We start from the raw sequence: 23,418 nt of genomic DNA on the forward strand, positions 1-23,418 counted from the left end.
CAGATCATTGTTTGGTGCAGAGCATTAGTGCCACATCTCCTGGCTTCTCTGTGGTGGTGTTCCTCTGGTGCAGTGGAACAATATGGGCTGGAAATTACCTGATAATCCTAAATGATCTGAGAGCAGAATATGAGCTGAGGGAATGAACTTCTCTGGCCTCTCTGGCTTTTCTGTGATTTAAACAAAACAGTTTCTGCTGACTGCAACCAGCTGCTCTAGGGGTGCTGGGAAGCCAAATCTCAGCTTTCTGATTGCCTTCAAAACACTGGATGACTTACGTGCTTTGGACAGCACACATCCTTCCTGAAGTGCTCCCTTTCTGATGCTTTGCTGCAAGGTGAAGTGTCTGAAATAAATAGATTATCTGGGGCAGGAAGGAGAGGCAGCAGAATTCCAGATCTTTCTTGAGAGGGGTTTGGAAATGAATAGAACATGGATAATCTTTTTCCTAAGGGTTCTCCACCCCCCTCAGTTGGCTCAGAAAACTCACTTTGCAGTGGTGCATGCAGGAAGGTCAGGTTGCTGTGGTCATTACTGCAGCTAAGTCTTCCCAGAATCTTCCCCTAAATGGTGTGACTGTAATAGGTGAGAGCCAAGGCTGGCACTCTCTCAGGCAGGCACTGGGCACTGCAGACAGTGGCTACTCCAGGATGGGGGTTCTTGGTGAGCACAGCCTGGAGCTGCCCTGGGCTTTGGTTTCCAGGTGGGATTGCACACAGGCTGGCTGTTTGCAGGAACAGGGCTCTGCTTTGTCTTTGAGCCCACACAGGCATCCTTGGAAAGCTCTCTCCTGCTCCTCACGGGGTGTGCTGTGCTGGCTGGGCTTGAATGAGCTGCTGGAAGTAGATATGGAGCCTTAACTACCCCTGAATGGGGACTCAAACACCACGGCCCAGTGGAGAACTGGGCAAGAGGATGGTGCACTCACTGAACGGGGAGAGAAGTGCAGCTCCTGGGAAGTTTTCTCTGCAACAGCACAGGGACCAGGGGCAGTCCTTGGATTTTAACTGCTGGGATTCTTCAGTGTCTGAGCCTTTTTACACTTGTCTGTCCCAGCCAGGAGTGTGGCTGGTGGAGAGAGGCAGCCCTGCTCCTGCCAGCCAGCTCCATCAGGTCACTGCTGGCTTTGCTGGTGGTGCTGGGGCTGCTGGCTGGCACAGGGATTGCATGGGAGGAGGACATTTGGGGATTGGTAACTCACAGGGGTTCATTATTCTGTTGTATCTTGCTGTTAAAAACCCTCAGGTTTGGGACAGATGTTGAGGTGTTAAATGAACTTTAAGAAGCCCATGTGGTGGTAATAGAACCCCCTGAGCCATGGAAGTGCTCCATGGTGTCATCCATGGCAAGCTTGGTGACCAGCAAGGCTTAAAATTCACTGAAAACTCTTGTTCCAAAATGTTTTCACGTGACTTTGGCTTTGTCCCAAGAGGCTTGACTAGAGCCCTGGAATATGAATAGCAGCTGTGAGAAGGAAGAACTAGAACATTCCTTATTTAGGTAATTTCCTAATAACCTCCCAGTTCCCTAAAAATAGTGCTGGATAAAATGCTCCACCATACCAGACTGGCGCTGAGCTGGGAAATGGGAGTTGCTGGGTAATCTAAAACTCACTCTATTGTGTCTCTCTCTGACTCTAACATCAGGGAAGCATTTCCTATTTTTAGCTTGAATTCGAAGTGTTTTAAGAATCCTGGGTATGTAGATATTCATTATTTTGGATTGAAAGTGCACTCCAATATCTCAAATAGCAGTGGAAACCTCCACATTCCTCTAGATCAACATTTAATATTTATGTAGGGTGAACGTAAAAAATCCAGATCTAAAATTATTTAATCAATATGTAACATAAAAAAAAAATAATCTATGTTTAACTTCCTTTACCAATCTTTCCAGGTAACTTACATTGTTTACAGAATGTCTATTCTGTTCCAAGAACTCTGTTTACTCTCTCTGATCTTTCCCAGTTCATTTCCTGCCCAGTGCTTAAGGCAGTTGCTTCCTGCTGGAGGATCTTCCCCCAGCTCTGCGTAGGGCTCTGCCTTCAGTGCCACCATCTCATCACCTCCTGAGTGCTGCCATCATATTGTTCTTTCTGGATGCCAGAATGTTGTTTGTTTCAGCTTCCAAGCATCAGATGCAGTGACAGCAGGGCTGCAGGAAGGCTGTGTCTGTCCCAGAAGCAGCTTTTAGTGGCAGACACTGCCCAGGGGACACTGTTCACTCACAGATCTGTTCAGGCTGCAGACCAGGACCTTTGTCCTCTTGCTTTTCCTGTGCACTGGGGGCAGTGAGCCAATGATCTCATGTGTGTGAGGCACCAGGAATAACTAGTGATCACAAACCTGCAGGAGGCAAAAGAATATCTGATCTGTGGGAGGAAAGTTTAAAGGCCAAAAGCAGAAAATGAAATTGGAGCTGTTTGTGTGGCCACAACCTTTATAACACAGCTGGGCTTGGTGGGGTAGGGTCACCTCAGCAAGTGAGGAAAGACAACAAAGTCGGGATCAGATGAAGCCCTGCTGGGGTTGAATGAGGTTTTATCACAAGCTCCAGTCACTTGTAGTGTCAGCTTGGATAAGTAATGGAACCAAGAAAGGATCTGAGGCTGTCAGCTTAATGCTCAGCCCTGCAAGAAATGCTCTCTAGCAGAGAAAAGTGCACCTGTCTGGTCTGGGTATTGCTTAGGGCTCTGCAGATTCAGGGGATAATCTGATCTGTTCAGTAGAAGGAACATGAGTATTTAACCTCATGATTCAGCATAAGAAATGTGGGTCAACAAATGTTTTGAGTTTTTTCTCTTTCCTTGGCAGACCAGGGGCTGCACAGGCAGTGCCCCAAAGAGTCACCTCCCAAGGGCTGAGGGATGTGGTGGCTTTCAGGGACAGCTGAGTGTGTCCTGCAGTCTGGCCCTTTGCTCCTCCTCTCCCTGGCTGCAGTGTGTTGTACATCAGGCATGTTCTGTGTGTGCATACTGATCCACTTGGTCTTAATTCTTGAAAAACCAGAATCACTTTGTTACCAGTCCACCTGCAACACAACCTATCCAGGTACACATTCATGTTTCAGTTTTAAACAAAACACACCCCTAACAAAACACCCATCTTTTTTAATGTTCAAGCTGGACTTCTTCCTCACTTGCTTTTGAATATTTAGGTGATACCTAATTTATCTCCATTTTTCAGGAGCGTAAAACTTTTTTCTATTGGTGCTTCAGAAGACTGCAAATCCACTTTCCTCTTGCATGAAACATATTTCCCCACTTTTGCAGATTTCAGACGTGTATTTAAGTAACTGTGGCGTATCCTGTTTTACAGGAGGTTTTAAAAAACACATGTAAGGTTCCTGTTTGTTAAAAAGAGAAGACGTTTCAGCCAAACCTGAGATCCCTTCCTGGGCGGGGTATCCGTTTGGTTTGGTGGCTGTAATGTTTCCCTGCTCCCTGCAGGGGCCTGGGGCTCTGCAGTGGGTGCCTGGAGCACCAAGGGGAGATCCTGCTTCAGTTTTAGTGGTTTTAAATCTATAGCAACTTTTTTATATATATATATATATATATATATATATATTTTTTTTTTTTTTTTTGCAACAAAGGATCAAGGTTTCTCAAGACTCAAGAGGTTTAAGTAGGAAACGTGATGTCATTTTTTTTTAATATGCCATTCCTACTTTCACTTGTGGTTTGACCCTTTCAACCCTTTCCTGTGTCTCTTCTTGGGGCTTTCTGTCTCCTCATCAGGTTCCAGTACCTCCTTGCTGCAAATCTGCTGTTTCAAAGTCAGGGCAAACTTCTGGGTCTTTGGTGGCAAATTCCTTTGGCACTGGGAAAGGTGAATCAGCTTCTTCTCCAGGAAGGACAGTAAGGGTTGGGTGTGCAATCCCCCCACACCTGAAAGGATCTTAAAGCTGTTGGAACTGGGGGAAGTGGGGCATAAATGGAGGCAGTAACTGGAAAGAAGAGCCACAACAAAGGTCAGATGTGGGAGCTCGAGCAGAGCCTGTCCAGTGTGATACTGGGCTGGGCTGACAGCATGGCCTGGAGACTTTGGAAGTAAATAAAGGTCAGTTGGATCAGCCTGTGTGGGTTGGAAAGGGCTGTCAGGTCTGATGAAGGAGGCTTTATCTTGATTTTTCTGTAAATATTTCTTCTGCTTTCAATTTAGTCCCATTTTCCCAGGCACTGCTCTGAAGGGTTCAGCTTAGGACATGCCCTCCTGGGTCTGATTGCCACAGTCACAGGCAGCTCTGGAGTAGAGCTATTGCCAGGGAAATAAAGTTTGAAGGACATGCATTTCAAGCCATAGGCCTTGGGAAAATCTTTAGCTCCTCAGAGTAGGTTTTAGATTCATATTTAGATACAGGAGCATTTTCAATATCATGTTGATACAATCAGTTACCAAACAATGACTTTTCTTTTGAATTTCCCTTGGGAGAAGTCTTGATTTAGGGGTCATTTTTAGCTTCCCTTGCACAAGCCTGGTTACCCTGTCCTGTCCCTGGTATGGGCTGCTCCTGCTTCTCCAGAGCCTGGCACCAGCTCCCTGAGCAGCACTTGCAGAGCAGCAGTCACACAGGAGCCCTCAAAGGGGGAAGGGCTGGGGAGAGGCAGTGCTGGAGATGAAGCTGGAGAAGTTTTGCAGAACTGTGAGGAGAAGCAAACTCTGATGTGAGGTTAGAACTGGCAGTAGGGGCCAGTGTATTTACCTCCTATCAGCCCTGCCAGCCTTTCCTGCTATAGAAAAGCCCTAAGAATAATGGATCACAAAATGGGAGTGGATGTGAAGGGCACTGGTAAAACCTGAGATCCCTGCCATTAACAGAAACATGGAGTAGAATTCCTGGGTGGGCTGAGCCTCCTACCAGTGTTCTCTCAGAGAAGGCAGATACCAAATTCAATGGTGCACTACAAATTTCTGACCTAGACCACATTTTTTTCCTTTCCTGGACCTAAATCTTACCTCCAGTATACCAGGAGTTCACAAGCAAGTCACACCAATGTGGCATCCAGTAGAATTTGTTATTAGTGCTGTTGATGTGTTCCCAAATACAGATACTGCTGAGAAACACTGCAAACCTTCAATGAGAAATGCAGAGCCAAGGCTGTCAGGGCAGGGGAAGCTGGTGCAGGTGTATTTAGAGAAAGGTGAAGTGGCATCTTCTGTGCTGTCAGAGCCTCATGGCAATGCAGGAGGGAGGAATCTCTGCCGTGTTCACTGGCACATGCTGGGAGTTTTATTACAAAGATCTCAAACACAGGGGAGGAGGTGAGGAGGGCTCTTACACTTTGCAGTTCTCTGTTTCATCAGCACCTTGTTCTGAACAGAAGGTGAAGAAGCCCTTTTGGCATCTCCTACTGACTCCAAACATGTGCAGCAGCACAGTGCAGGCCTTCCAGCATCCTCTGGCATCACTCTGGGGGAGGCCAGAGGAGTCTCCTGGAAATTTCCCTGAGTGCTGGGTGAGTGTTTCTGCAGGCTAACACATCAGCATGGCAGAACTCTCTCTTCTCACAGCAAATAATTTTGAAATATTTGATACTATATCTCACTCAGGCTCCTTTTTTGTTTCATACCACAAACTGTATTATGGTGGAGCAACCTAAAGATAAAATCTTGCCATTACGTGGTACAATTCTTTTCAAGACAAGAAGGTAAAAATCCACAAACTGAAACTTCAAAAGCTTAAGTGAGAAGGGGGAAAAAACCCCAACTTTCTTTAGTTTAAAAACCCTATCCCCAAAGTGGCAGCCAGTGGCAGCCCTGCCCTCTAGTGCTGTTACAAGTGAGGTGCTGGTGCACAGTTCTCGTTGCAAGCCTGGGTTCACCTGAGTATTCTTTGAGGCAGATTAGAGTGGGGATTTTTGTGTGTTTTATTGTGTTTTATTTTGTACTTCTTGTAGTTGGTTGATTTTTTTAGGGCGATGGTGGTGTTTATAGTATTTTCATAGGATTTCCTGCAAGACAACCAAAACGAACCTCAGACTTCAATGGATGGCAGGCTCTATAAAATCCCTAAAGTCCTCTGAGCACCTAAGATAACAATTATGATAAAAATATCAGTCAGCTGCAGAAGAGAACGAGCCTTTATGTGATCCATGACTAACTGGAGCTTCCCTCCACAGCATTGAAGGCGAATACGTGCCCGTGGCAGGCGACGAGGTCACCTACAAGATGTGCACCATCCCTCCCAAGAACGAGAAGCTGCAGGCAGTGGAGGTGGTGATCACTCACCTGGCCCCTGGCACCAAGCACGAGACGTGGTCTGGCCATGTCATCAGCTCCTGAGGCGTCCCCTGGAACAAGGCTGCAGGACCTGGCTGAAGGATCTGGTGTGTGAGGAAATACTGCATTGTCAATAAAGCAGAAGCAGGCCAAAATTACCATTTTTTTACAGCTGGCCTGATTAAAAAAAAAAAAACCACAAAAAAAAAAAAAAAAAGGCAATTCAAATGCTAATGAAAAAATCTAGCGTAATGTGTTTACAAGAAATGTATTTAAAGAGACCTAGTTTGTGTGCTTGGTGGAGGAGGGGAGGTTTGGGTTTTCTTTTTGTCTTGTGAACTGATTCCAGGAAATGCCCAGGGGAAGGGGGGAGAGGTTTCAAGGAGAGCCCTTCTTGTGCAGATGGTCAAGCACAGCTCTGAGCCCTGGGTGTTGTGTGAGCCCTGGGCTGCTCTTCTGGGGCTGCAGCACCTTTATTGCTGATAACAGTGCCTGAATGCCTTGGCTTGACAGACAGAGGTGTTCATTGCTGATTTGTTTTCCTCATGGAAGGAAGTTCACAGACAGAGCAGCTGCCACAGGGTGGAAAACCTCCACCAGGTGGTTATGCTCCAGTGCCCATCAGGTGCACCACTGCAAACAGTGTGGCTGCACAGGTGTGGAAACTGTGTTGTACTGATAAAGCTGGAGTTGGTGAATTTACTTAGGTGCCTTGATGGTTGATTAGCAACAGATTTTATAGGCCAGTATTTTAAAAAAAAAAAAAAAATCTCCATCCCAAATTTAAATTTGCTTCAAGGTAAGTGGTAGAAAACTGTAGAGTAGTGGATACTTCATAGCTCTGAGTGTGTCTGGATTTTGACAAGGCTGAAGATTTGCCTTCTAGACTGCATACAGCTGGCTGCCATGGTGTGCCAGTGGGCAGGCAGCACAGCTGCACTGCTGCACAGCAGGTGTGTGCTGCCCAGTGCCTGTGTGGGGAATACTGTGGGAGTTACTCAACAGGCTCAGCTGTCTTGGTGAAGGAGATTCTGCATCTGTTTCCCTGGCAAACTGGCTTGGTAGGATGTGATAGAGCCACCCTTCCCCAGATTCCTCACGTAGTTGTAGTGCTACTAAGTTGGTTTTGTTCCTATTTGCCTTCCACATATATTTTTTTTTCAAACGAAGTGTTTTTCTCTGTTATGTTCCTAACAGTGGATTTTTATTGACTTTGCAAATAAAAAAAAAATAAAAAAGGCACTTGTTAGTTGTATAAAACAGTGTAGCTTCAGTTGTGTATTTGGAGCTTCACCAAGAGGTGCTGTCAGGACCTGTCCTAAGCCTTTCACAGCAGCTGATGTGCTCCAGGTGTGGTGACAGCACAGGGCTGTGGGCTCAGAACTGCTGTGCTGGCTTGTTTTCCCTTAGCTGTACCTGTGTTACACCATGGTGTGGTGGGCTTTGGGTTTGGTTTTTATGACCCATAAGCCTTGGTAGTGGTGGGTTCATCACTGTGCAGCTTGTTGGAATATCACCCTCTGCTTTCTTTACAATAAATGCAACCATTTCAGTGCTTTAATGTGTTTCCAGTCTGCTCCCTGGGTAGCTGGTGCTGAAGAGGACCAGCTTTAAAGGAGAGAAGAATGCAGGTGCCTGTGTGGAGACATTTAAAAGTTTGATTTAAGGAAATGTTTTCACATCCATGACTCTTCTGGGGATTCTAGGTGGTACACAAAGATTCTATTCTCTGCCTTTTTACTGTGCAAGTATCCCATGAACCTGGAACTGGAAAGATTCAGATTATTCATTTCTTTGTACACACAGGCAGCATGCAAATGTCTGCTCTAAGTATTTTATTTACCAAAATGACAAATGGAAACGGTATTTTTTCATGATAAAATCAGATTTTATTCTTCTTTACTAAATCAAACTGTTCATACTCAAGATTACTTTCCCAATGCCAGCTGAGAAAAGTAATATTAACTGTTACACAGAATGTCAGGCCTTGACTTGAATTTTAATAGAACAAAATTTAGGTCACTTTTGTAGTACAAAAAATCTCACCTAACCTTAATACCTTAACCACAAATCTCAGAAAATGATCAGAAGTGACAGAAATATATTTTGCTAATGTGCTGAAGTTATTTTAATTGATTTTTACAATTGATTTTTCAGATTTGGTCTGCAAAGAGTGTAGGTACCATGACCTGACTTGTGCCTTGGCACCACATCCATCCCCAGGAGGGAACTTTAGCACCAGCTGGTCCAGCATTTCCTGGGATGGCAGTCAGGGTTCTGAACTTCTGGTTCAGTGTCATCCTCCCAACACTAGGAAGAAATAAAACCCTTCTCTTCTGCTCATCTTCCAGTTTTAGACAAGGAAATCCCAGCTGTCTTATAATTCATGTTAATTCATATAGCAGGTAATTATTAAATTATTAAGGTAATTATTAAAAAAAAACAAACAAAACAAACAACAAAAACTGCATCTTTTAAAAAACAGCCTCAACATAAAAAACCCTAGGGATTAAGCCTTGCAGGCCAATTTTGAGACCATGAATCAACAGATTATGCCTCCCCTTCCCTCCCTAAATTGTAATTAATTAGTTAAGGAAGTTTACAGGTATCTTAAAAACCGACCCAAAATATAACCCAACCCAAAGCCCACAGCCAAGCAAGAAGAAAACAATTTATGTGATTGGAAACTGAGCTCAGCAAGGGGTCTTCAATTAAAACATTTCCCTTCAGTAATGACTGACCTGCAAAGCACCTGCTATTCATGACCAGTTACAAGAAACCAATACAGAAGGAAGATGATGTTTCAAGTTATTTTGCTGTTTTAATTGTCTTGGAAGTGTGAATTCTGAAAGTCTTTTATTTAAAAAACAACTCTTCACAGATTCTCCTTGTATCCTGTGGGGATGTGACACTGTGGCCTTCTGTTCTGGAGTCTGTGAAAATTTCATAGTCATTCCCTCCCTGGAAGAAGGAGAGGATTTAATTTTATTTAACATAAAGCACAGTCACAAAAAGGGACACATGAAGGGAAACAAGGAAAGAGTGGACTTTTCCCAAGGGCCTGCAGTGATTAGGCTCAGGGAACAACAGCAGTGCCCCTGTATGAGCACAGGTTCCCAAAATCCAGAGCTTCATTCCCAGATTTCTGTTTGCCACGCTGCTTTCACAGGGTCAGCATCAGCTCTGAGTACTTCAGCTCTCTGCAAATGCTGCACTGCCACTTAGAGGGTTTAAAATGAACTGTCTGTAAGCTCTGTGCCCGAGGGACAGGTGATGACTTTTGCAGCTGATGTTGAGGGAAAAAAAAACCCTTTAGTTTCAAGCTTTTTTTCTTATAAAATTTTACCTCTTAAATTTTATAAAGTCCTGTGTAACTTAAGAGTTTTATAACTGAGTTCTTATAAAACTAAGCCTTTTCTTATAAAACTTGGAATATGGCCAAGAGACAGGGTCAGGCTGTTCTGATTTTGAGCTTGTGCTTGCCAGTGCTCTCACAAGCTCTTGTCAGGTCTCTGTTCAGGATTTTTAAAGGCCTCTGAAGTGCCCTGCAGAGTGGCCCATGGTGAGGGACAAAGGACTCTGTTCAGCTCCCCAGGGTGGAGAGAGGCAGAGCAGTGAGCAAAGGCACAGTGTGAAATAGGACAGGAAATAAATATGTTTAATAAACACCAGCCAACAAGAAGAATCAATCCACACTGAGCAAGCAGGACAATCAGTTTCACAGTCATGTCACCCAGGTGTTTGACAGAATCAGGGAAGTTATTTTAAAATAACCTCTGTTAAGGCAAGACCCCTGTGTTCACTTCAGGAAACAGAAGGAAACTTCCCAGCTGCAGCCAGGTAAACATGGACACATTTATATCCTGACTTCAGCTCTTGTCAGGACTAAGGTTATAAGGTTAGAACCTACAGTCCTTGAAGTTTAATTACAGCAGCTCTCAAATTAATACATCAAACTAATGTACTCACTGGCATGGTCCTGTCTCCAAAGAAATGAATAGTCTTGTATCCATCCTTGGCAACAATTCCTAAGCAGTACCTTTTATCCCAGCCATCTGGGAACACGTCGAAGCTGATCTGCCCTCCTAGGAGAGAGAGGAACCAAGACTTCTTTCATTTTCAGAATCTATTTCTGAAGGGAGAGGAAATGAAAAAAGCCTAAACTGGGTAAGATTTTATGCAGAGGGAGCTTTGCAGAAGACACAGAAATGTTGTGAGACCCTGGAGTTAGGTCCTGCAGGTATATAAAGTGTTTTATAGGGTATCAGTTATTACAGCTGTGATTCAGAGATTATTTATCCATTCCACAAAGTCTGAGCATGTTCCCAAATCCTCACTGCTATCCAAAGGAACCTTTTAAAAAGAATTACATTTAACCTCTTTACTTTCAGAAAAAAAAAGGACACAAATGAACACAGCCACTAATATATGTACAGCCATAAAATCATTTTCTAAGGCTTTCAGAGTAGGAAAGGAAGAAATCAGCCCTTCCAGCACACCCTAACAGGACAACAGCTGTTCCAGTTCTTGGCCTTCATACCTAAGAGCATGATTCCCAGCTGAGGCAGGTGTCCAAAAGGTATTTACAACAGAAAGGGGAGGGAAGAACTACACTGCAGTTCACTTTTGCCTTAGTGCTTTGGCACTAATGCCAACCGCACTTTGCAATTCTGAAAAACAATAAAAGGCAGGAGTGTGGTAATATATTAGGAGAGAAGGTAAAAAAGAAAAAATGGATCAAAAATTAATTCCCCCTTATTATATTTCTTTTCTTTAAGCTTGCACTTGCTTTTGGATCCTTTCCTTCCTCCCACACAGCAGGTATAGCTGAAGAACTAAGGGCAACTGGAACAGCACCGAGTTCTGATCAAAACTGATTCACAGAAACAACTCTGACTAATCTGAAGTATCTAATATACTCCAAAGTGAGCAGAATCAGTCACACAGATGACATTAAAGGACAATGAACTGATGACAAGAAATGAAGTTCTCTTTGTTGATGGATTTCAATTAAAATGTCCCAATAAAAGCCTGAGAGCAAAAAGAGGCTCAGTCTTGCCTGCAACCACCCCCAGAGAAAGCTGTCACACAAATGAGATGGGATGTCACAGCCATAAGAGAGTATGACTTAAATGAAATTTAAATTAATTGATGTTTTAAATGACATTCTTTTGAAGTATTACCTATAGAAAATGTGAGGCCTTTGCCTGCAAATTCTTTTTGTAGAGCAGCTACAAATTTCTCTCTGATATGCTCCTTCTGTTAAGGAAAAAAGAAAACAAAACCAAACATGAGTTACATGCTGTGCTGATTTACCAATGAAAAGATAACCCAAAAACACTTTCTAAAAGAGAATGGTTTTATTGACTTGAATGGACCCAGGCTGATTACAAAGAAAGAATGGTTTTACCTAGGACAGGGTTTTTTAGAAACCCCGTGTATAGAAGCAGGATGTTCAGTACCCTGGATACTGGACTAAAAATATGAGCCAAACCCACCCTTCTGCAAGTAATCTTTGCTATTCCAACAAAAAAACTGTCTGTTGCCTGAGGTCTGAGTGAGGAAATTAGCTGAACAGCATGGAAAGGATTAAAATGAAAAAAAATGGCACAAATTACAAAAGATTTTTAAAAAAATCATAACCTGGCCATATCTGCCTCCTCCAGGAGAGCTGGGTATCTTTCAAGAGTTGTAACTCACTTTATCAAGTTCATAGAACTCAAGTCGTTCTTCCTGGCTGCAGCTTCTTCCAATGGGGGACACATTTAACATCCCATTTCTGAACTCAATGAAAGTGCCTCTGCAAGAGAATTGATGAACAGGACAGAAAATAATGAGAAAATTGCTCAAAGCACGAAATATCACAATAAATTTCCATTTAATTCTAAAGGCAGTGGGAATCAGCTGTCCTTTGTATGCATAAACCCCAAACATACAGATATGTCTGGCACCAGACTTTAAATCTGGCAACCTCAACATCATCCTTACTGACTTTTAAAAGTATGATTTGCTTTAACAAGTGTGACTGGAGCATCCCATCAACCTCAGAGCCTGACACGCCAGGCTGTCAGTGCTGGGGTGAAATGCCAAATTCACAGCAAGGTGGGCAGTGTTCTGCCCTGCCTCACACGGGGCATTTCAGTGTCTGGAGCAGCTGCACCTCACACATCCCCCAGAGCTGGTCTGGCTGCACTTCTCATCTCTGGGAAACACCTCGCTGCTGAATTCCAAACATGGCAAGGGAACACTCCTCCTTCAAAACTGAATCTCCTTCCCTCTGACACAGAAGTGTTGATTCAGTATTCCAAACCCTGTGCTCCAGCTGGGAACTTGTCTTTGTATGCATGGATGGAGCTCTGTTTCACACACACAGAAATGACTCATTTTCCTGCTGAGCACCCTGAGCTGAGCTTTATCTCCCCCGTGGAGAACAGGGCCACACTGAGATGTCTGTGTGCACATACCTCTTCTTTGGCAGTTTAATCTTTGCCATGTAACTCAAGCAGTAGTTGATGACATCTTGAAGCGTTTCCTCGCCCAGGTGGCCCTGAATGCTCTAACAAAACAAACACCGTTCAAGCAAGTCCAGAATCTGAGATTCTAAAAGCAAGTCACATGGAAAACACAGACATTGGGTAATCAGGGATGGTTAACACCACAGAGAAACAAACAGCCTTCAATCAGTAACATCAGCTGATGCTCACATGTACTAACTACAGCCTCTCATTTGTCTTTTTGTTCACTTTATAACACCGAACTGCCCTTTAATATGATTCCTACTTGTATCTTCTTCAAAAGGAAATTGTGCCACAGGCAGCAGCCCTGAACAAAAAGCTGCATTCAATGTCTGCTACAGGCAAGCATGAAGAAATAGAGCTTGTCCCTGCAGTAAACTGGAACCACTGGTCAAGGCAGCAAATTCAGCCAGGATCTCTTTTAAATGTTTACTCTCCATTAGTTATGTTAAACATTACATGCCAAATGAATGATCCATTAACAGGACTAAATACGAAAGCAGCAGTAACTTTGATCTTTGGAAGGGTGATTACAGAGGACTACACTGTACAAATAAATCCTTGTTTAGAAAATTCCTTTTTTTCCCACAGTTGGAGATTTCATAGTTACCTGCTTGCTCAGGAATTTCCCATCTTTGTATGCTACCAGGCCATTTTCTGGGAACACGTAGTCATATTTTTCAATCACTGCAGACAAGCAAAAAGACAGGAACTCATCATTTCCCCTATATGCTTAATGCAAAATTGTCTTAAATGTTAAACAGGTTAAAATACAGCAAACAATAGCTCCTAGAGCATGAAAGTTTCAGCAGCATAGTGTCAAGCACAAGATTAATGCTGGTCCCATTCCTCCCTATGATTAACACACACCTCAGATCACATGAAGTCATTTGTCTGACTTACCTGTGGTTTTACTTAGAGGCATATGACTCTTTGCATTAAATGTAGAGAAACGACCAAACCCCTCAAATACTGCAAACACCTGGCACACAGCCTGGCTAGAGAGCAAGTCAAATACTGCCCTTTTAGGTTTGTTTCCTCAATGTCACTAGTCCTCAGCAGATGTCTGGGAGTTGTGAGTCTTAGCACAACACAAGATGAAATGGTTTTACTGGAGCCCACTTGGAAGGCAAACAAACTCTGAGCATTCTGGGCACTACAGGAGGCTATCAGTGGCATCATTCAAGTAAAGACCATTAAGAATAAAGGACTAAGGCAGGAGTCCATCGCATATATTGCATTATAACCCCACAGTGAACAAAATCAGGTCCTGGAGGGATGTGCTGACAGCTGAGCAGCCCACACGTGTATGTCACAGACACGACTCCACTGTACACAGCAGCGTGAAAAAGCCCTCCCAGGGTTCTGTCACCAAGGCAGGACTTCACCATTAGTAACAATATCTTAATTTGATATGGAGATATATCTGTACAGTGCAAACAGGCTGTGATTTCCAAACGCCGGTGAGTAGCTCCCCACAACCTGAGTGCAACACACCACCAGGAAGACAACTAAAAGCAAGGGAAGGGAGGGATGAACGGGGTTCAACCTCCTCTTCACCATCACGGCTCCCCCGCGGGCCCCGAGCGCGGATTATTGCATCAGCCCGGCCTCACCGTCCTCGCCCAGCTGCTCGCGGATCTTGGCGAAGTCCGAGCCGCCCACCACTCCCACCTTCACCTTCTGCCGCAGCTGCTGCAGGAACGCCGCCATCTCCGCCGTGATTTTCTGGGGTCCGAAACAGAGCCGTCAGATTTGCCGGAGCCCAGCGCCTCCATTCCGCAACAACCGGCACAAACCCGCAGCACCGTGCGGGTCTTTAAATGTGCCGAGTGTGCCCCCGGAGCCCGCGGTACACGCTGGGCCCCGGGCAGGACACGGTGTGTCATCGGCCCTGCTCCCTGAGGGTTCACAACCGCGGTGTGCCATCCGCCTCGCTCCCCGAGGGCTCATAGGCAGGACACGGTGTGTCATCCGCCCCGTTCCCTGAGGGCTGGCAAGGGAGGACACGGTGTGCCATCGGCCCTGCTCCCTGAGGGTTCACAGGCAGGACACAGTGTGCCACCCACCCCGCTCCCCGAGGGCTCACAACACTGGTGTGCCGTGGCCCCGCTCCCTGAGGGCTCATAACCGCGGTGTGCCATCCGCCCCACTTCCTCAGAGCTCACAGTCACGCTGTGCCATCCCACCCGCTCCCCTCAGGCTCACAGTCACGGTGTACCACCGGCCTCGCTCCCCTCAGGCTCACAGTCACGGTGTGCCATCCCACCCGCTCCCCTCAGGCTCACAGTCACGGTGTACCACCGGCCTCGCTCCCCTCAGGCTCACAGTCACGGTGTGCCACCCGCCCCGCTCCCCGCGGGCTGGCAACCGCGGTGTGCCATCCGCCCCGCTCTCTGAGGGCTCACAGTCACGCTGTGCCATCCCACCCGCTCCCCGCGGGCTCGCAGCCCGTCCCGCACTCGCCTGGCGCGGGGCGGTCAGGGTGCCATCCACGTCGAAGAGGCAGAGCACGGCGGGCGGCGGCGCCATGGCGGGGCTGGCGGGGCCGGCGCTCCCGGCGGGCCGCGCGCGGGCCGGGGCGCAGCCGCGCTGAGGCGGCGGGGCCATGGCGGCGGTGAGCGCCGGGGTTACCGGGCGGGTTGTTCCCTTTTCTCGGGTTGTTCCTCCTTCTCCTCTTTCTCTCCCTTCCCGACTCCTTCCCTTTCGCTGTCTCCATCCCGGGCCGCTCGGTGACGGGTCCTTGCAGGGCCAGGTGCCCGCGCGTGTTGCAGCGTGGCGGGGCCGGCGCGGAACTTCCCTTCCTGCCTTTTCCCTTCATTTCTTCTCGTTCCCGGCTCCGCTCCCTCCTCCGGCCCACTCGCGCTCTGCTGCCCTTCACCCTGCTCGCTCCGCTTCCCTGTTTCTCTAAAATTGCTCTAAAATCGCCGATTTCACCAAGATAGAAGCAGTTTTGACTGCGATAATGCTCAGGGGGTGTGTAGGGGCCGGTCACTGGGCTCACTGGTATCAGTTGTGTTAGCGAAGTTTTCCCTCTCTGTCTGCTGGGAGGGATGCGAGCACACTGGTTCCCTATCAGAACACTGGTTTAAGGTCACAGTGAGCTGGAGCTGGTGTTTCACTGTCTGTAGGCACCCGAGGGACCAGCTCTGAGCTCACTGATGGGGTTTTATAGGAGGCTCAAATGATGACCGGGGGGAATCTTACCTTACAGGCTTGGCTCTGCACAGCCAGGACTAAAGTCTGCACAGCACCAGCTTTTGGGAGGTGTCTACAGAAGGAGCTCTGGACAAGGTCCTGGAGAAGGGAAGATGCTCGCCTGCCCTGGATTTTTGGCTCGTGGGAGCGTTTGCAGTCACAGCCCCGTGGAGTTCCTGGTGTCAAATACCTCAGGAGACCTCGAGAGCCATCTGTGTGTCTGTCCCACTCGGCCCCTGCTGCTGTGCTCCAACAGAAGGCTGTGGATGGGAGGACAGAAGAGTTCAAACTGGTCTACAGGTTCCCAGGGATAAAATACTGCAGGGTCCTGTCCAGGCTGAAGCTGCTGCAGACTGCCACCTCCATGGTCATGCTGCCTCCCATCTGCTACCTCTACCTGCAGGGCCAGGTGTCTCAGAACATCCTCTTCTATACCACTGGCATCGCTGTCTTTGCTGGGGCAATGTTGTATGGTATGAGCTACTTTTTCAGGAGAATTATTGGATTGATCTACTTAAGTGACAATGGACAAACTGTCAGAGTGGCCCACTTGACATTTTGGGGAAGGCGTAATGACATTTACTGTCCCATAGAGACAGTGGTGACTTTGGATGAAGTTGGAGATAGCAAGGACGAGATACTTCACCAGTTCAAACGGTCTGACAGTACAGATACTTTGTATTTTACAATTAAGTATGGCCAGATTGTAGACAGACAGAAATTTACTCAAATATTTGGAGAACTTGTGTGACACAGCAGCTCATTTCCAGTGATTTTTCCATGTTCATTGTGCTTACTGTTCCCCGAGGTTTAAGTAGTTTACCAAACTACACATGTCTGTCCTTTTCCTGTACCCAGTGTAAAGTCACAGTGGTAAAGCACAATCCACTGGATTAAAGGTCTTGCAGCTGGTGTATGGTGTGAGGAGTGTCTGTTCATATCAGATTCAGTAATGTCACAGCATTCCAGGCCTGAATTGTCCTTGGAATGTGCTGCAGGAGGCCAAATTACTGGGCCTGACCCTGGCTGTTTGTTTCAGTTGGCCTCTTTGGTTGGTATGAAACATGAAAAAGCTCTTGAAATTAAATGCAGGAGCTGCCAGAGCATCCTCACTTCAAACTCAGTGTTTCTTTTAGCTAATTTCAGGTTGGCTGGGAAGCCTCTGGAAATTAAAGCTGGTCTAGCACATCCATATGATGGGTACTGCTGAATGTCAGAGGGGGACATGCTCATGTTTATGCAATTGAGGGAATTGGGAAGGTGTGTGGGCTATCCTGGCCTCAGGAGGGTCCTGCAGGATGGGAGTGGAACTGGCCAAAACAAGGGGATGTGTGTGCTGCAGGAGACACTGGCAGCTCAGCTGTTAAGTTAAAGGCTGGGACAATATTTCAGGAGCCTCTTACAGAAATTGCCATTCTTCACTGGAATGGGAAAAGCAGCACCTGTCTCCATGAAGGATTGTGGTCTTATACCAGTACTATGGAATGATTTCTCCTTTTCCAAAACCTCAGTAGAAATGATGAATTTAAACCCAAGAAAGAACCACACCTATCACCTATAACATGCAACACATTTTCTGAATTGTCAGGAGCAAGTTAATTCCTTCCACCCCTCCTCTAGTTCTAACTTCATTTGAAACTGGTGAATAAACTGACTCTCACCAATAATCTGGAGTGTTCTTTCCTTATTTCTTCCTCTTGTGAAGTGAAACATTTGTTTCTTGGCAGATCAGCAAAGGCATTTAAATAAAATTGCCATTTAAGTGCACAGGGTCACCTTCAATTATTATTTCTTATGTTGAACTTTTCCTAATGGGGTTCTGTGAGTTTAAATTTTGGCTGACACTGTGTAGCACACCAGTATGAAAACAAATCCAAATGGTCCTTGGCATAAAGACCATGGCAGCAAAATACAGTGGGCTGTACAGGTACATTGTGTTTTTTGGAGGTTTATCTTCATCAGAATGTATTTAAGATGCACTAATGGTTTAGTATAGGCATGTACTGGGTGTAAAATAAAAAGCCCTGGAGAAGTTCAATTATAAATATTTTATTTAAGAATATTGATTACACATGATTGATGTCATTTGTTATGAATCTGTGTACAGTTACTAGTTACACCATGAAGTGTACTTAAGTATTTGTTTAAACATTTATTTGGCACTGTCCACAGTATGCTGTAAACAATATTAACTTTATATGCTTCAGCTGCAGTGCTTTCTATGTATTCTCTAATGATTTCATCAACATGTTGTACACAATTATACAGTTACTGAGTGTCAGTAAAAATTATAAAAACACCTAGAGTAGTCATAATAAAAGTGAAGATGTGGTAAGACTTCAAATTACTGGACCTTTGCTTCTGTAAAAGTACAAGACTTGCTAGAGACATTCACTAAAACTACTGCACTGATATGTTGAACAAACTAATTCCCAAAATGCTGTCAAATCCAGTTCTTGGTCTGACTTTCCTTTTGCTGATAATATGCTTACGAGGACAGCGATGACAATGAAGTTTTGTTGAACACCAATTTTAACCGGTCCTTCCCCCAGATTTCTACAACCTCTGTTCAAAAACCTGCTCAGGTTCTGCCCAGCTGGCCCCAGAATTGTGCTTTCTGCAGAGGTTTACAGAAATCCTGCTGGGTTTAAGCTGGCAGAAGTGACTGTGCTTGAGTTTCCCAATATCAGTACTTTAAAATGGGAAAACTATGATTAACACTTCTCAAAGCAGGTAAGGAACCTTTTCACATTTTGGTAGCTGTATTAAACATGTAAATCTTTTAACTTCTCTGTCTCTTATTATGTACTTAAAAATTGTGGTCAGGTCCTGAAAGGGCAACTGTAAAAGTCCATTGTGGTCCCTGTTTTTTGGTGCACAACAAAAAGTTAAACTTAGTAAACAAAATCCAGATGCTCACCAAGAAAAAGAAAGGCACCAGATCTAGTTCAAGTCAGCCTTCAGCAAACAGTAAAGAGACATCCAAAACAATTCTCTGAAGAGAAACAAATTAATGAACTGTTGACACATTTTTTGATCCTGTGGCTTTCTAGAAGATCTCTGAAGTATCCATGACTTAGAATATACTATTAGAACAAAAATGGAATTACTTTGCATTATAAATGTGCAGTCAGGACTAGGCCTTCACTGTAGTGGCTCTGATACCAGATAATGGCATTTCTGCTTTAGTTTTACAAAATACCTCAAGTATTTGTGTAGAAGTTATAATAGATAAATTAATGGCTATTGTGTGTTCTGGGGCAAGTGGTAAAATAATCTGGAATCATTCTATACTGCTGGCAGAAGTGGAAGAATGTGCTTTGCTTTGCATGGTTCTCTAAGCTTTGTCAAATTACACACTTCAGGGTAGAGTTTTCTCTGTACAAGTCTGCTTGTAAGAGAAGTCAAAAGTTTTAAAACCCATCCATGATGAGGACAAAAGGACAAGGGCTTCAGTGCCCCCTTGCAGCGCTGTAGGTGTGGCTGAGGGCACCAGTGAAGCAGTGAGTGCAGGCTGGGCAGAGCTGGCAGTGCCCTGATGCAGTTGGTGTGGCAGATGCCTGTACTCAAGGGAATAAAGCTGGAAATTATTCTGTAAAATACTGTGCTTGGCAGTGGTGGAAAGCAGAGCTTTCCTTGGAACACTGATTTTATTCCAGCTGCCATTGGAGAACAGCACTCTGTGTGGCAGGTGTGTGGCTCTGAGTGTTTGGCCACTCTTGTTGCTGCTCCTGGACTCAAATCTACCAGGGTCACCTGTGGAAACAGACTGTACCAGGTCCTGCTCAGGCAGTGGAGAGTCAGGGACATGTCTGTAGGGAGGACTCTGCAGTTCACACGGCCCAGGGCAGAAGAGGGAGGTTCTAGGGAATGCACCAGGCCACATTTTCTAGGGAATGCACAGTGAGGGACAGCTGCATGTACCTGCTGGTGACCAGTGCCAATGCTCTGCCTGGGGCGCGTGTGCACAGAGCAACTCGCCTTGGGCAGGATTACAGACAGAACACAAACCTCAGTTTATGACTTTACACTTATCTTGTAAGTAGAGAAGACATGAATTAATGCAAACTAATTTCATAATCAGCTGTTCAGTGTGAGGGAACTGCTTTTTACTTGAAGTTTGCTAAGATGTCACTGAAGATGTTCAGGAAGAGGTGCGCGTGGTGATCCTTGAAGATCAGTGTTGGACGGAAACGGATGGATCTGTCTCCACAGCCTCCCAGAACAACACCTGAAATGAGAACAGAATAGGTCCTCTGGTCACTTCTATCTTGGCCAAAAATCCAGAAAAATCCAGGTTTCTGAATGAGCCTACCCCCACTGTGGAGGGCCAACAGAAGCTCCCCAAATCCTGCTAATCACACTGTGATATAGCACATTGTGGTGTGAATGGCCTCAAGCTTCACAGCAGCTTAGAAAAACACTGTGGGTGCCTGGAGCTGTTCTATAAAACACTTGGAGTACTGGGACAAATCCTAACAGCAACAGAAAGAATCCAGCACAGAGCTCAAACAGCATCTGAGATTTCAGAGCTGCAGTACTCTCCTGGTCAAGTCTCTTGGTGCCACAACAAGACACAGGAGGTTTCTTTGCCCGGGTTTTTAAACTAATTAGTTTTTTAATGACAACAAGTTAAAGTGTCTCAGTGCCTGTAAACCTCTCCCTGCAGTGCTTTAAATGCACTTTTTAGCCCAAAATAAATTCTTAGAAATGTCTGAGCAATGAGAACTCATATTACTAAGGTGAGCTTACCCTGCCTCAGAATAGAGCCTTGGTTTACCATGAAACAAACCACTTGCCTTCTCTCCCTGCTGGCTTAGTTTCCAAGAACAAAAAATGGTGTCTTTTACACTCTAAAATTTTGGTTTCACCACAGCTTAGATGCACCCTGCCTGCTTCTTTCAAGATATAAGAGTAACAGTAAAAAACAGACAGCAGCAAACACAGGGCCCACACAGTTAAATTCAAAGAGAATATTAGGTGTGGATCCCAAGGTCCAGCTATTGATACCTGGGCCTGTCTGCGGCTGTTAACAGTTCTGTGGGAAAAGAGGGATGTCATTGTGCCCCTTTTAGGCCCTCATAGGCATCATATACATCATTAGGTATTCCTAGGTATAGGAATTATGTATTTATAAAACTCATAATTCTTCTCCTTGTGTTTTCCTGAGTGACATTAACTGTCTTCTAACTTTCTTGAAGTAAGCCATGTCCATGGGCACCTAAAGTCACTGCAGAGGCCTCTGAACCTGATGTCACAAAAACTCATGCCCTACACAGATCTCATCCAGTAACCTCAGACCTGCAGAGACTGGTAAATGTACACACCATGCAACAGACTGCTCTGAGGTCTCTGACAACAAATATCTCCAGCAAAGTCTAAATCCAACTTTGTCATTTCACTGCTGTCCTCTGATACTGAAATACTCATACACAATATGGAAAGGAAAATGTGAAGCATTACAACAGTGACCTTCACATGTGAATGCCACTGTTTGTCACAAAGCTCCCACACAAAGTTTCTTACCTTTGTTTCTGGCTATTGTAATTAACTTGTTTCTAGTTGCATCATTTGGAGTGTCAAACGAACAGAATGTTCCTCTTCCTCTCACTCTGCTGATGAGATGGGGGTAACGAGCCTGCAGAGACAGGAGAGACAAGCACATGGCAGGTGCTGCAACAGAGGGCACCTGGTGGCAAGGCTGGCTGTGCCAGGTGGAGCCCTGCTGCCTCCTTGCTCCACTGGAGTGTGGCTCCCATGGCCTCGTGTCCTGCTCAGCCTGCAGAGCCCAGCACAAAGCAGGGAGGGACAATGAATCTGACCCATGAGCTGGGTCAGTTAAAATATTCTTTGGAATGAGCATAGCACACCTTATTTACATCTACAGTGGAAAACCTGAGCATAAACCATCTGCAGTGGGGCTAGGAACCAGCTCATTCTTACCCTGCACTGAGACACTTGCCAGTAGCATCTGCATCACTTAATCACAATCCTCATCTTTTGGAAGAGCAATCTTTTGGATAGGGCTAGTTGTATTCTGGCTCTCCACAGTATGAGATTATAGTATTTTCTTTTCTCCTGCCTGCTATGCCTTAAAGGTGTGGAGAGAGCAGGGACTGTGTTTGGGGTTATTCTGTGCAAAATGTCTTTGGGAGGTGAGCACCTGCAAGCCTGTCCTTAAATGCCTGTCTGTACAGCTCCACAGTAGAAACTGTAAATAATTTCCCTTAAACAAGGGAGGGAAAGATACAATTTTCTTATTTCAGCAGCCCAGCAGGATTGGAACAAAACATGAAAGCACCTTCCTTTAAAAAGAACTTTAGGACAAGGAAATATCAGCTGCTTACTGTAACAAAACCTTCAAGCAAAGTAATTTAATTAGCTGCAGTACATCCCTTCAGATATTTTGGGAATCACCCTTTATATTGGATTAAGCTATACAAACCCAGCATTTTTAAGTCAGCAAAAGAAAGTTTACTTTTGTCCCAAATGGGACACAGTTATTCAGGCCTATGTTGAAGTTATTATAATGGTCTAGACCCCAGCTGGAGTTCCTCAGTCCAAGTGTTTCAAGTGGGTGAGGTCAGATCCTACTTCAGCAGCAAATTTCTCCTTCCTACCTACAATCCTTCCAGATGTTTACCTGCAAATCCAGCAGCCCAGTCAGCAGTGCTTTCCCAGCATGGGTTGCATTGTTTAGGAGGTCTTCTGTTTTAATAACCTTAATGACTTCAGCAAGCATAAGGTTCTTGGATGGATCTCCAAGCCAGGTGTTAAAAATCCGGTAGGGCTTGGGAAAGGGTGGAAAAAGAGTTGGGGAACATGTTAACAGGCAAATCACTATAAATTAAGAAAAGCAAGGCATGACACTGGCATGTGGTATATGAAAAGGCATGCACTAATCTCACCACCCCTCCCTTTTTTATGTTGTAAAGCAAAATCCCATTGCTGAGCTGAAGCACAGGGTGATTACTTCATGCTTCTCATTTAGTGCACTCTGCCTTGCTACTCTGACACCTCATTGAAACACAGTATAGATTACAGGAATCAGCATCATCTATACAGGCTTTTACATCAAGCTTTATGTTCTTCCCCTTAATTTGACTTTTTTTTTTATTATTTATTACATCTAAAATGCCATTGGTGCAAAGAAGAAATCTTGCTGACAGAATCTGTAATGCTGACATATAAGCTCTGAAATTCCCAAGTTGCCCTACAGGAGAAGGTGTCAGATTGTGGTTGGATTTTGTACTGAAGGTTTATTCCATTAGGCTTAACCCAGTTCTCCTCTCCCCCCCACCAGCTTTATGACCTTGGTGACTGACAACAACTGGAATAAAAGTGAAGAGGTGATGATAACTGTTGTGTGGGCACACAGCAAGATTCTGCAAAACAGCAGCCCCATCCAGCTGAACCCACACTGCTGGAGGAAACCTTGTCCCTTCCATGGATCCAATCACTCCTCAGGGGGTCACCAACTACCAAAG

The 23,418-nt window shown here is 45.1% G+C and overlaps 4 protein-coding genes across 9 annotated transcripts in view; 2 read left to right on the plus strand and 2 right to left on the minus strand.

Moving 5' to 3' along the window:
- The window catches only part of CARHSP1 (calcium regulated heat stable protein 1), a 36,106-nt gene extending 24,711 nt beyond the window's left edge, over nt 1-11,395 (plus strand). For 3 of the 4 annotated variants that reach the window (XM_083872372.1, XM_083872374.1, XM_083872375.1), the window contains exon 4: nt 6,119-6,446. In XM_083872372.1, coding sequence (XP_083728498.1) covers nt 6,119-6,281 — 163 coding nt within the window. In that variant the 3' untranslated portion in view covers nt 6,282-6,446. Of the gene's footprint in view, nt 1-6,118; nt 6,447-10,996 lie in introns of those variants that run through there. The other variant, XM_083872373.1, reaches the window with a different exon arrangement.
- On the minus strand, nt 9,058-15,281 carry PMM2 (phosphomannomutase 2). 2 transcript variants are annotated; one of them, XM_083872369.1, is made up of 8 exons: nt 15,200-15,281; nt 14,350-14,461; nt 13,344-13,420; nt 12,683-12,774; nt 11,919-12,018; nt 11,402-11,477; nt 10,188-10,303; nt 9,058-9,179 (listed from the first exon to the last, which is right to left on the minus strand). In XM_083872369.1, the coding sequence occupies exons 1-8, from the start codon at nt 15,263-15,265 to the stop codon at nt 9,075-9,077; spliced, it is 744 nt and encodes a 247-aa protein (XP_083728495.1). In that variant the 5' UTR covers nt 15,266-15,281; the 3' UTR covers nt 9,058-9,074. The 2 variants fall into 2 exon arrangements, with proteins under 2 accessions (XP_083728495.1, XP_083728496.1); XM_083872370.1 differs by lacking the exon at nt 15,200-15,281 and adding an exon at nt 14,823-14,839.
- Nucleotides 15,282-15,305: 24 nt separating this feature from the next.
- Nucleotides 15,306-17,798, plus strand: TMEM186 (transmembrane protein 186). The gene is made up of 2 exons (XM_083872376.1): nt 15,306-15,350; nt 15,948-17,798. The coding sequence occupies exons 1-2, from the start codon at nt 15,342-15,344 to the stop codon at nt 16,680-16,682; spliced, it is 744 nt and encodes a 247-aa protein (XP_083728502.1). The 5' UTR covers nt 15,306-15,341; the 3' UTR covers nt 16,683-17,798.
- Nucleotides 17,799-17,964: 166 nt separating this feature from the next.
- ABAT (4-aminobutyrate aminotransferase) overlaps nt 17,965-23,418 on the minus strand; it is a 70,568-nt gene continuing 65,114 nt past the window's right edge. For both annotated transcript variants that reach the window (XM_083872579.1, XM_083872580.1), the window contains 3 exons: nt 22,575-22,721; nt 21,458-21,569; nt 17,965-20,162 (listed from right to left, as the gene is read on the minus strand). In XM_083872579.1, the coding sequence (XP_083728705.1) occupies nt 20,041-20,162; nt 21,458-21,569; nt 22,575-22,721 (381 nt within the window). In that variant the 3' untranslated portion in view covers nt 17,965-20,040. The remainder of the gene's footprint in view (nt 20,163-21,457; nt 21,570-22,574; nt 22,722-23,418) is intronic.

This window comes from Zosterops lateralis (genome assembly GCF_965231275.1).
Source record: "Zosterops lateralis genome assembly, chromosome: 15".
Classification (NCBI taxonomy): Eukaryota; Metazoa; Chordata; class Aves; order Passeriformes; family Zosteropidae; genus Zosterops; species Zosterops lateralis.